The sequence below is a fragment of the Schistocerca serialis genome, chromosome 1 (assembly GCF_023864345.2).
Source record: "Schistocerca serialis cubense isolate TAMUIC-IGC-003099 chromosome 1, iqSchSeri2.2, whole genome shotgun sequence".
Lineage (NCBI taxonomy): Eukaryota > Metazoa > Arthropoda > Insecta > Orthoptera > Acrididae > Schistocerca > Schistocerca serialis.
Window position 1 is genome coordinate 653291079 of NC_064638.1, and position 12825 is coordinate 653303903.

Consider the following 12825-nt stretch of genomic DNA (forward strand, 5'->3'; position numbering starts at 1 on the left):
TCTTCCAGTCTTATTGTTCCCTCTTGGTTCTTCTACATATTGTATATTACCCGTCTTTCCCTATACTTTACCCCTATTTTTCACAGAATTTAGAACATCTTGCACCATTTCATATTGTCGAACGCTTTTTCTTCAGTTTTGCTTCCATTATCAACCGCAACGTTAGAACTGCCTTTCTGGTGTCTTTACCTTTCCTAAAGCCAAACTCATCGTCATCTAACAGATCCTCAATTTTATTTTCCATTCTTCTGTATATTATTCTTGTCAGCACCTCATTGATTCATTAGGTAACAGAATATTTGTTCTAAAGTTTAGTGCCTAATAGTTACTTTTGTTCTTTATTTATTTATCAGTAAGCACGTTGGTGCAGGTTACTGGCCGTGGAATTCATAGCTAAGAAAGAAATTGTATTGGTTTTATGTAAAAGTATTTAACGTTTATTATGTAATGGATATTACTGTTACTTTATTTAGAACGTGAAAGTGGTCAAGCTTTGTTTATTTAAATATGTTAAAATGTAAAGTAATGGGTAGAATAAGCTGTAGCCAATGAGATGGACGGCTTCAGGAAAGGGAACTGCACTATTCAGTTGAGCGAAGATGATCGGTGCGCGGGAAGCGCGGTCGGAGACGGGCAGAGGGACAGTTCTTGTCTAGACACCAAAGAGTACTGTACTGGTACAGACGCGAAAGCGGACAGTTCTGGTCGAGACACCAAATGGGACAGTTCGGATGGAGACGCAAAAACGGACAGTTGGCTGGAGACACCAAAGGAACAGTTCGGACTGAGACGCGAAAGCGGACAGTCCGTGTTTAGGCAGGTAGGAAGTGAAACGACTTAGAAAAGTTGGCGATGTGTGGTATCACGGGAATTAGTCTCGGAGCCGTGAGCAGCCGCGCGCCTGTTGTGAACTCTAGCTTTTCGCATAGTTAACGAGGTGGAGCATTGGACTGGTAATTCGCGATGAGATTGTGAATGATCGAACTGTGTCAAATGGATATGCGCTCGAGTGTATCAATAACTCTAAATACGACCACTTTCGCTATTAGTTTGCTTTCGGAATAAACATTATTCTAACCAAATCGCAACTGTGTGGCGTACATCATTTATGGATCGTTAATTTAGTTCCCGATATTATTATTACAGTTATTATATGTTATGCTAACTTTGTATTTCGCAAACTTGCCATCAGCCAGACAATTTAATCAAAGGGTCACAAGTGTCTAATTTAGGGCATGTAATGCGACACGTGCGGTTCAACCCCTAGACGAGTTTAAGCCAAGACATTTCGACGAAGAGGAACCGCATGTGAGCCCGAACATCTTCGGGAAGTTAGCTCGCAGAACGATTATTGATAAACTGAAAAACATCGCCGAAGAGATTGCCCCTGTCAGAAGAAGAAACAAACATGCCTGGTGGTAAGAAGACTTTGGTAAAGCAATACAGAAAAGGCAAAAACCATGGTTGAAAGACCAGAAAAAGAATATTGAAAAATCTCGAGAAGAGCCAACCATTGCCAGAAGACAAACGGCCAAGAAAATCAGAAGAATCAAAAGAGATCGTCAAAAAGAAACTCTAAATTTCATAGAGGAATCATTCAGACGACATACAACAAGGAACTATTGTAGGAAATTCAGAAAATATTAATCAAAGTACATTCCACCCACACTCATTACGAAAAATAAAAATGGGAAACTAGCCCAGAAGTAATCAAGACAATGCCAACATACTAGCTGATCACTTCAAAGAATTATTAAATGCCGAGGAACCAAAAGAATACCTAGATTTCGAACCACATCCAAAAAACGAAACACATGCAGAGAAGATCACACCACCAGATCTCAGTGAAGTGATCGAAGCAAGTAAGTGACTCAAGAACTACAAAGCAGCATGGGAGAATCAACTAGTCGCAGAGCTGTGGAAGAACGCAAATAAACAAACACTTCAGAACTTCCGTAAGCACATAGTAGATATAGGGAATTCTGAAAAAATGACAGAAGAGTGGAATACAGCTATAATCCACCTAATACACAAAAGGGTGATAGATCGGATCCAAACAACTATCGGGGGATTTCGCTGCTTGATGTCACATGTAAGATCTTGTCTAGAGTTATCTTTACGAGAATTCAGGTACAACTCGACCATGAACTTGGAGAATATCAAGGAGGATTTCGTCCTGGAAGAAGCTGTCCAGATCAAATTATCAGCCTTAAGTGGACCATGAAACATCAAAGAGTGAGAAACAAGAAGTTGGTCACCACTTTTGCTGACTTCAAGAAAGCATATGACAGTATCCATCGTGAGACATTACTTAAAATCCTCGCGGAATTTGGATTGCACCTGCAACTCGTCATTGTTATTGGACTCATCCTTAAGAATACTAAATCAAAAGTTAAATTCAGAGGGGAACTATCTGAATCATTTGAAATCCGGACGGGACTTCGATAGGGGGATGGCCTCTCTCCACTACTATTTAACTGCGCACTGGAGAAAGTCATGCGAGAGTGGAATAAGAAATGCCAACCAAACATCAAGATTGGAAGAAATATGAAACTCATATGCTTGGCCTTTGTTGATGATCTAGCGCTGCTCGCTAATAGCGTGGAAGAGGCTAAACACCAAATTGAAGAAGTCGAAAAAATAGCAGCAAAAGTCGGACCATGGATCTCGTTTGAAAAGACAGAATTGCTACCATCCTTCAAGGTTGAAACACCAGCCATTACACAGAATGATAACAAACAAATAAAAATTGTAAATAAATTGAAATATCTTGGGGAGGTTATAAGTTGGAATTCAAACGAGAAAAGTCAGTAGAAAGCATAACAACTAAACTGAAACAAGCGCAACGCATCACCTCGCCAACAAACAAGAAAAAATGTCTCTCGATAAATGAAAAACTTAGACACTACCACTCTGCTACTCTTCAAGATGAACACCAAATCAACCACAGACAAACTTTAGGAGGCAGACAGAAGAATCCTTAGAACAATTATAAACAGAAAAGTACCAAGTAGAGGGACTGTGGCGACTGTTACCTAACGAAGTTGTATATCAAGAAAATGAGTCAATAATTGACACAATGCGGAAAAGGAGGGTTGCTTTTTTTTGCCACATTTCCAGACTACCAGAAACCGGGCACAGAAACAACTGTTCACCTACTTTTGGAAAAGTAAGACCAAGAACAACTGGTTCAAAGAAGTTCAAAATAATTTAGACGAGTTAGGCTTGACAATGAAACAAATTGAAGGCAGATAAGAGAAGAAGATCCTGAAACACAGTGACACGAGATTTAAACTAAAGACATTTACACGCAAAACATTCACACAATAACTGATGAAGAAAGGGCAGCCAGGTCCGAAAGGATGAAGAAGTTTTGGGGGCAGAAGAGGAAAGCCAAATCTACAACTAGTATTAAGATTGAAATGTATATGGATTGAATAAAGTGCTCCAATGTGGGCTAAAATATCAAAATAAATAGTAAATAAATAAATATTTTCAAACAAAAATTATATACACAAAAATGTACTGTTTTGTTTTCTTCGTTGCCGTCGGTTTTACAAAAAAATTGAAACGTGAATTTATGACTTATGATTAGAATATCAATCCTGCCTTTTCGCATATTAAAACTTTGCTAAATACTGCTACTGAAGTGTCTACAGACACTAACTCAGCAATTGGAGAGGTCTCTCTCATACTCTGTATACCTGTGATCCTAACCGATTTACCTATTCATTTTAAGCAACTCTAATTCCCAATGAAGGTTTCATTTGTAATAACAATAATTAAGGCCGAAGGCCAGATGGAGGGAGGGAGGGAGAGAGAGAGAGAGAGAGAGAGAGAGAGAGGAAATGGACGTCGAGAGGTAGAAGGAGGAGATGGAGAGAAACGGGGAGAAGATGTTACACGAAGAGAGGGAGAGGAGGAGGAGGGTGAAGAAGAGATGGGCAAAGAGGCAAAAAGAGGGGGAGGAGGAGACTGGCAGAGACAATTGGGGGGGAGCGGGGTGGGGGGGAGAGGAGTTTAGGATGTATATTCTCAATTACCATACACATTTAGCACTTGCGAAGCATTGACAAGTTCGCTAACAAAGAAATAAAGATAAATGTCCCCCAAATGCGACGGCCTAACAGTTCCTCAAATATCTATAGGAGTATTGATGAGAAAAACACCACGTAATACATAATTAAAGAATAAGTAAAATTCGCAGTGCCCGACAAGTGCTGTAGTTATTTGAACCCAGACACTGTCATTACGGAACGTTTAGTCGTGGAAAGATGTATGGCATCTTACCTCGACCACTCCCTCCTCTTTGGATCTGCCATTTATATCATTTACATTGCTCCTCTCCGCTAAATCATTTCTTTTTTTTTACTTCGTCTGTAACTTCTTTTACGTTTACCCTCGTTCCCTTCTCTTTCTCGACGTTGATGCCATAATCAGTAGGTAGTAATATTAAGACGATACGGAAAGAAACCTATTAAACCTTATTTTGGAGCTGAAGCAACTAAACTGCATGAGCTGTTTATTCAGTTTCGTTATGTTTCACTCTTTTTGCGTTCCAACAACTTTATTTACGATATAACATTTTCTTTTCGCAACAGTAAACGAAAGTGCTTTCAAAGCTGTTGTTTTGAGTCACAAATCATGGTCGTGGCATTTAACGTTGCCAAAAATTTCGAAAAGTACTTGACTGATTTACTTCAAATGTTTCCACAATTCCCAACGAACATTCTAACTGACATAGGCTATACATTTTTGAAATATAAATATAATATATAAATATGTTTGTAATATATAAAGAAGAAACGTTGTTACCAAAAACCTCGTAAAGCTTTAAACGTATTTATCTCATGTACACGGTACTCTAATGAACCTTCGGACGGAGGTAGGCTATATATGTTTTTAATATATTAATATATATGCAATATACAAACGAGAAACGTTGTTACCAAAAATTTGGAAAAGTTCTTGACCTGTTTACTTCAAATTTTGGCACGATACTCTAATGAACATTCTCATGAACATAGGATACATATTTTTAATAGCACGCCTTCTCGAAATTACATCACAGCTCTTTTTCCTTTTTGTACTTCTTCTTTATTAATATACACGTCTTATGACGGGTTTAACAGGGAAGTCCTACATCTGAGTATCTTCTTTCATCTGTTATGTTCGTTCTCTTCTAGTGTTCTGCAGTTCTCTTCTTTTGCCTCTATAATTCTTCGTGCAGACATACCTACGCTGTATACGTTCAAATGGCTCTGAGCACTATGGGACTTAACTTCTAAGGTCCTCAGTCCTCTAGAACTTAGAACTACTTAAGCCTAACCAACCTAAGAACATCACACACATCCATGCCCGAGGCAGGATTCGAACCTGCGACCGCAGCGGTCGCGCGGTTCCAGACTGTAGCGTCTAGAACCGCTCGGCCACCCCGGCCAGCGCTGTATATGTCACAGGAAAGATTTCTTCTTCTTTGTTATCACTTCCAGTAATCTTCTTTCTTCGCCTGTTTACTTCATTATTTCTTCAATCTTAAGTTTGACGACCCACTTCAGCTTAATCATTCTTTTCGATTGTAAAATTTAAAACTTTTCTAAATATCTTCCATCTTTCTTTTTAACTGTACTTCGGACACATTCAAAAGCACTGGCGATATATGCTCTTTTCTTTCGACGAATAATACGTAAATGACTCGCTGTTCTTTGACCTTTCACATTGTAAAGTGAATACCGTCAACAACGCAGTACTCAGCTGTGCTGGCTGCTACAGGTCTCACGCCACATGCACCCCTCTCCTCAGGGAAAGAGAAAAGGTGTGCAGCTTTAAGTTACATAGTATGCGCATTACATATATCTGGACGATTATATACAGATTATGGAAAAGAAGTTGCTTACCTCCTGGCAATTTATCGTAGGTCGCTGGAGCAACGAAGTGTACCAAGCGATTGGAATACGGTGTAGTTCATTCTCGTCTCCAAGAAAGGTTGTCGGATTGATATAAATGATTAAAGGCCACTATCGATGATGTCAGTGTGTTGCACAATTGTGGAACGTGTTTTATGTTCACTGACTGACGTTTTTGGAGAACAGAAATCTCCGCTACAGGTTATAGTTATCCAGACCGCTGTATTTTTCTGACTCTTAACTGAAACAATTTCTCTCACAGCATATTCTGTATTCATTTGACTGTTCACTCCATTCAACACATCCTGTAATTCTTCTCCACTTTCACAGAGAACAGCAATGTCACAGCGAATGTTATCACTGATATTCTTTCACCCTGAATTTTAATCCCACTCTTGAATCTTTATTTTATTTCCATCGTTGCTTCTCGACGGAAAGATTATACAGTAGGGGAGAAAACTTCATCCCTGTCCTATACCCTTTCTAAACCGAGCACTTCATTTTTGAGCTTCCAGTCTTATTGTTCCCACTTGGTTCTTGCACATACTGTATATTACCCACCTTCTTTTGTAGCTTCCCACTATTTTTCTCAGAATTTAGAACATCTTTCATCATTTTACATTGTCGAACGCTTTTTCCTGGTCGACAAATCCAATCAACGTGTCTTGAGTTTTCTATGGTCGTCCTTCCATAATCAACCACAACGTCTGAACTGCCTCTCTGGTGCCTTTATCTTTCCTAAAGTCAAACTCATCGTCATCTGACACATCCTCAATTCTCTTTTGCATTCTTCTGTATTTTATTCTTGTCAGCAATTTGAATGCATGAGCTGTTAAACTGATTGTACGATAATTCTCGCACCTGTCGGCTCTTGCTAGCTTCGGAATTGTGTGGGCCAAGTTTTTCCGAAAATATGATGGTATATCACCAGTCTCATCCATTCTACACACCAACGTGAATAGTCCTTTTTTTTGCCACTTCCCACAATGATTTGAATAATTCCGATAAAATGTTTAGATAACTCGTCGGCTCCATCCCCCTCTCTCTCTCACTCATACACACACACGGTATAAAGAACATAAACAGAAGTTAGCCTCGAACATATACCTCGTTGGGTTGGCAACAAATAGGTAAACATGCCAGAGAAGATGAAACACGTAATGGAGTCGCAATATTTACGTTGTGAAAAACAGTGTACGACGAAATAGTTGTATCGAGTGACAAAAGAACATTAGTCCACCACAAAAAAGAGTGAGAAACATGGTGAACAGTGTGTGGAAGGCGAGAACACAAAGATATGATTATGTGACAGTGATAAAAGTGGTAGCGCGACCTCCAGACCAGATGTGAGGAAATGAAGATCAGCAAATCGTAAGTAATTACTTTTTTTACAAAAAAATCGCGAAGTGAACTGTTTAGTAATCTAAAACTAACAAAACTGTATCGTTATAGATCCCACTGATGATGCCTTAGAACAGGAGAAGGCGAAACGCATATGAGATAAATAAAGTAACTGGCAGCAGTAAAAGGCAGTTTTATTTACAAAACAAATATTTATATGCTTGCTGCGGAGAATAGCCACACAAACAAACTTACCTTCTGCCTTATTTGATCTTAAATCGTCCTAAGCTCATCTGAATTATGACTCTAATACTGGATCCCCTATCCCCTCCCTGTCGATTTCTGTTTCTTCCTCTCTCACGTCATCTCCGAGTAGGGGCCTTCAATGCAGTCTTTCCACCTACCCGCTCTCTCTACATTTAAGAGAGGAATTTCCACTGCACTCTTAACGCTACCGGCCTTGCTTTCATTTCACCGAAAGGTTGATTTGATTTTTCTATATGTTGAGTCCGTCTTTACACGATCTTCACTTTTTCGATTTCTTGACATTCTTCATGCAGCCATGTTGTCTTAGTTTCCCTATACTTTGTGTTTCTTTCGTTCCTATGTGACTTCCATTTCTGTATTCCAGAATTTCACTGTACTTTTTTGTACTTCTTTTTTTCGTCGATCAGTTGAAGTATTTCTTCTGTTACCCACGGTTTATTCCCAGTTACCTTCCTTGTAGCTACGGGTTTCTTTTCAACTTGAGTGGTTGCTCTTTTTAGAGATGTCTATGCCTCTTCAACTGAACTGCCTTCTGACCTAACTCTAAGCGCGTCATTTCATTGCTTCGTACTTCCGTATCCCACTTTCTTGCCCATTAATTCTTCCTGACTAGTCTCTTAAACTTCAGCCTACTCTTCATCATTACTAAATTGTGAGCAGAGTCTATATCTGCTCGTAGGTACGCCTTACAATCCAATATCTGATATCGGAATGTAATGTAACTAATATCTTTTTCCAAGGATACCTCCTCTTCTTGTGGTTCTTGAACGGAGAAATCGCTACGACTGACTGATATTTATTGCAAAACTCAATTAGTGTACCTCCTCTCTCGTTCCCATTACCAAAACCATATTCTCCCTTATCCCTTTCTTCTGCCCCTCCCCTGCGACAGCGTTCCAATCCGCCATGACTATAAGAATTTTATCTCCCTTTTTGATAATCCACTACACATTACGAAAGGCAGGCACATGGTGATAACTGTGTGTGTGATCTCCACGGAGGGCAATGTGTGCTCTGCAACGTATTCCCCTGCTGGCCACAAGGATGGTAAATAATTCTCACTTTAGGGCGTTCCATTTCTCCACCAGCTTGGTTGAAAACTGCTGGATGGTGGTTGGTGCATGTGGACGTGCTGTCGAATGTCGGCCCATCGCATGCCACACGTGTTCGATGGGATCTAGGTTCATCCCTGAAAAGACGCACGGGGGAAAGGAGTACCGCAACGCAATAACGTTGAGCGACGAGTGTACCGTGTTCGAAGATTTCGAGGTCAGTGCGTACATGCAACATTGCATGTCCCCAGACCATAACATCTGGACCACAAAAACGATCATCTTCGAAAATGTTCCTGGGTGCATTACGTGTTCTCACCTATCGCTATGTGAGGGTACGTCCGTCGTTGCCTAAGATGGTCGTTAGGGTGGTCCAGTTGTGGGAAGACATAACATTGCGTGGTCGCACTGAACTCAACATCTTTGAACATGCTACACTCAACAGTCAACGTATATTGTGACAACGTTTCCTTCCCTATGAGTGCCTTTTCAGGGGTACAATCAATCCTAACTTCACTTAATATGTATGATAATGAGCGACAGCATCGAATAGGGCATTTGGAGTAGCTCTTTGAACAAGAGGATATTCGGAGCATGGATTGACCTGCCCGTTCCCCCGCCTTAAATCCCATAGATCAGTGTGGGATACGATGGTGGGGCGTACTGCAGCAAGTCTACTTGCGCGAATAACCAATCAGTAGTTGGGATGACCTACCACTTGAACTCGTTAACAACCTTGTGGCCAGGCTGGGAGCACGTTGCAGAGCGTGCATTACGGTACGTGGTGATCACAAGCACTACCGAGACCCGTATGCAGCATTTTGTAATGTCTAGTGGTCCGTCGTGAATCGCGGTGATTTCACATGTCAGTGTAGCTGTTCTGTAGCTGTTCTTTCTATGTATGGTCCAAGTTTCATCGACCTATGTTACTTGTAGTGACACACCACGCGAAAGTTACTTTCGTCTTTCAGCTTCGCACACCAGTGTATTTAGAGGGAACTTAGCCTGCACTTTCTAGTGGTAACTTACCCGAGACGTTGCCATAGGTATGGTCGTGGTCGGGTCCCGTGATATCCTTACTGCTGGAGCCGTTGTGCAGAGTCCAGTTGAGATGGGCATTGGGGGCGTTCTCCCACCCACACCAGCCGTCCTCGCCCTCAAAGGAACAGCGGCTACGTGCAGGCACCTTATCTGTGGGCAGTAAATTGACCATCGCAGATCAACATGCTCGTTCCCCGATGCTGAAATGCTTGGAGAGATAGCAAACACCTACAGAGATTCAGTGACTTATCTTAAATGATGACATCTATCGCTCTCTCTCTCTCTCTCTCTCTCACACACACACACACACACACACACACTCACACACAAACACCTGTAAATATAGATATATTAAATATTCCAAAATGGTTACAAGTGATTATTTTCTAACATATCGACAGGATGTTCCATTTATCTAGACCACCCAAAACAACTTTCTGTCCAAAAGTAAAGTAAAAGATGTATAAAAGCAAATGCTGTTTATGTATAGAGACTGAAGCGATGAAGATTAGAACCCGGGTCTCCTCCTCACTAGTCAGATATGCTGACCATTACACCACCCTGGCACAGAGATCTTGCACAACTGCGTGGACTACCCTAGGGCGCACACCTCCTCAATCCAAATCCCCATTGGCTCCTCAGCCCACTTGCTATCAAGCCCCCCCCTCCCCCTCCCCCCCTCCCGCACCAGATGCCGAACAACATTACAGAGGCTTTCCAACTGTATTGGAATATCATTTCAGCATCGAACGAAAAGGGGGATCCTGCATGAAACCCAGGCATAGATGCTTGAATCAGATGGAACTCTTTGGTTCCAGATACCTTTTGAACTCTCAAACATCTATGTTGTATTAATGGAGACTGAAGCGACATACGTGCAGTTCTGATGGAACAGGCAGATGTTTGAGACTTGAAAAGTATCTGTGCCTGAGTTTCAGTCAAGATCTCCCGTTTTGTTAGATGCTGATGTGATACTTGAGTACAATTGGAGAGCCTCTGCAATGCTGTTCAAGTACATGGGCAAGTGGGCTGAGGCGTGAATGGGGATTTGGATTGAGGGGGAAGGCGTGCTAGGGCAGTCTGTGCAGTTACGCGAAGCCACTGTTCCACGATGGCGTAGTAAATACGAAACCTGGGTTCGATTCCGGGCTTTGGCATAAATTTTCATTCGTCCCTTCAGTCTGAAAATCTATACATCGTAGATGTTTGACACTTGAAATGATTTCTGGAACTACGTAACTTCATTTGAAATGTAACCAGCATGATTGTCTTTGCTCTAAGTTTCTTTGTTCAGAAGATAATAAGAGCAGTACATCCTTTCTAAATAGCACGCTATTTTTTTAGGCAATCACCTTCGTCTCCTCAAGATTTGTCCGAAAAAGTATCACAATATGCCGTTCACATATACATGGCATGATTAAAAACGTAACAGAAAAATGACTTTCACTCTCCTGTACTACCACGCGGTGCAGATACCCTGCGTAATGTAGCTTATTGACAGCAAACAAAATGGAAACACAAGGAAAATGCAAACCGATTCTTCACTCAAGCGTCTTCACTTAAAAGCTTACGTGAGTACAATGTATATGAACGACGAGAAAGCACAAATGCAACATATCGTTTAAAAGTACTACACTATTGTACTACACGTATTCCCGGTATAAATAAGAAAACATTGGTGCAATTACTACCCTTCTGACATAAATTATCCATAGACAGCAGCATGTCTACCTCATCTTCGTTGCCGGCCGTTGTGGCCTTGCGGTTCTAGGCGCTTCAGTCTGGAACCGCGTGACCTCTACGGTCGCAGGTTCGAATCCTGCGTCGGGCATGGATGTGTGTGATGTCCTCAGGTTAGTTAGGTTTAAGTAGTTCTACGTTCTAGGGGACTGATGACCACAGATTTTAAGTCCCATAGTACTCAGAGCCATTTGAACCCATTTCATCTTCGTTGCTGTATATTGTATTCTATGAATATCCGACAATAAATGAACCGTGTGCTTTTTCCTTGTGTTTCCATTTGTTAAAAACCATTCAAAAGCCAAGATACCATAAAAAATGTCTTTATTTAAGACGACCGGTTTCAACAATCATCGCTGTCATCTTCAGGTCTGTAACATCTTTTTGTTGTAAAACATGTTCATTTGTTTACTGTCAACTCCAGGAAATGGATGAGATACGTTACCCTGGGTACCTTCACTGCGTCCTACACTGGCCAGTCACATAAACGTGACCGCCTGCCAGAAACGCGAACCGCGGGGCGACGTGCAGGAAGACAGTCAGTGAGGTTCTGGAGGGTACAGACTCTAGTGCTGTGACCAGCTGCGCTAGGCTTCTCGGGGAGGATCCACAGCGCGACCAGCTCCGTACAGATGGTCCCACATATTTTCGATTCGGTTTAAATTCGGGGCGTATGGTGGCCAGAGGAGTTAGGTAAACTCATTCTGATGATGTTTGAACAAAGCACGTATACTGCGAGCTATGTGGTACGTTGCATTGTCCTGCTAATAGATGCCATTCCGCTGAGAAAAAAGAAACTGCATGAAGGAGTGAATATGGTCCTCAAGGATTGATGTATACTTGTGGTGATATATTGTGCCTTCCAGGATAACCCAACGTATGTACGAAAACATTCCCCAGACAACAACTGTTTCAGGGTGTTTGTTTTCAGACGTTTCACGCCGTACACGCCAACGGCCACCTCTCCGATGGAGTATAAAACGAGATTTAGCTGTAAAGGCCACGTGTCACTACTCAGTTACGATATTGGCGTGCAAATTCCAGCCTTCGTCGCCGATGAACTGCAGTCAGCATGGGTGTACGAACCAGACCCCTGCTGCGGAGGCTCATACGCAGCAGTGTATGCCGAACTGTCATTAAGGAGACACTGTTGGTAGCCCCTTGGTTAATGTGGGCGGTCAGTTGATCAACAATTGCACGTCTATTCGTCAGTACACATCTCCACAACAGTCGTTCATCCCTGTCATGTTACGCCCGTGGTGCATTATTTGTACAGTTACCTTGTTGCCAGTTTTGTTTAGCGCCGTTTTGCCACGCACAGTATACTTTAACCACGGAGGCACGCGAACAGTTTACAAACTTAGTCTTTTCGGAAATGCTTCCACCCTTGGCCCGAAAGCCAGCCCTTGCTCTTTTGGAGTCTGATAAATCGCTCCAAATCCGCATTACGACAACGAAGACACTGTTTTTCGCGTTCC

General features: G+C 41.7%; 1 protein-coding gene across 1 annotated transcript in view; it reads right to left on the reverse strand.

Moving 5' to 3' along the window:
• The window catches only part of LOC126479258 (leukocyte tyrosine kinase receptor-like), a 782006-nt gene that overhangs the window by 349282 nt on the left and 419899 nt on the right, over window positions 1-12825 (reverse strand). The window contains 1 exon segment of the mRNA XM_050103770.1: window positions 9596-9757. Coding sequence (XP_049959727.1) covers window positions 9596-9757 — 162 coding nt within the window.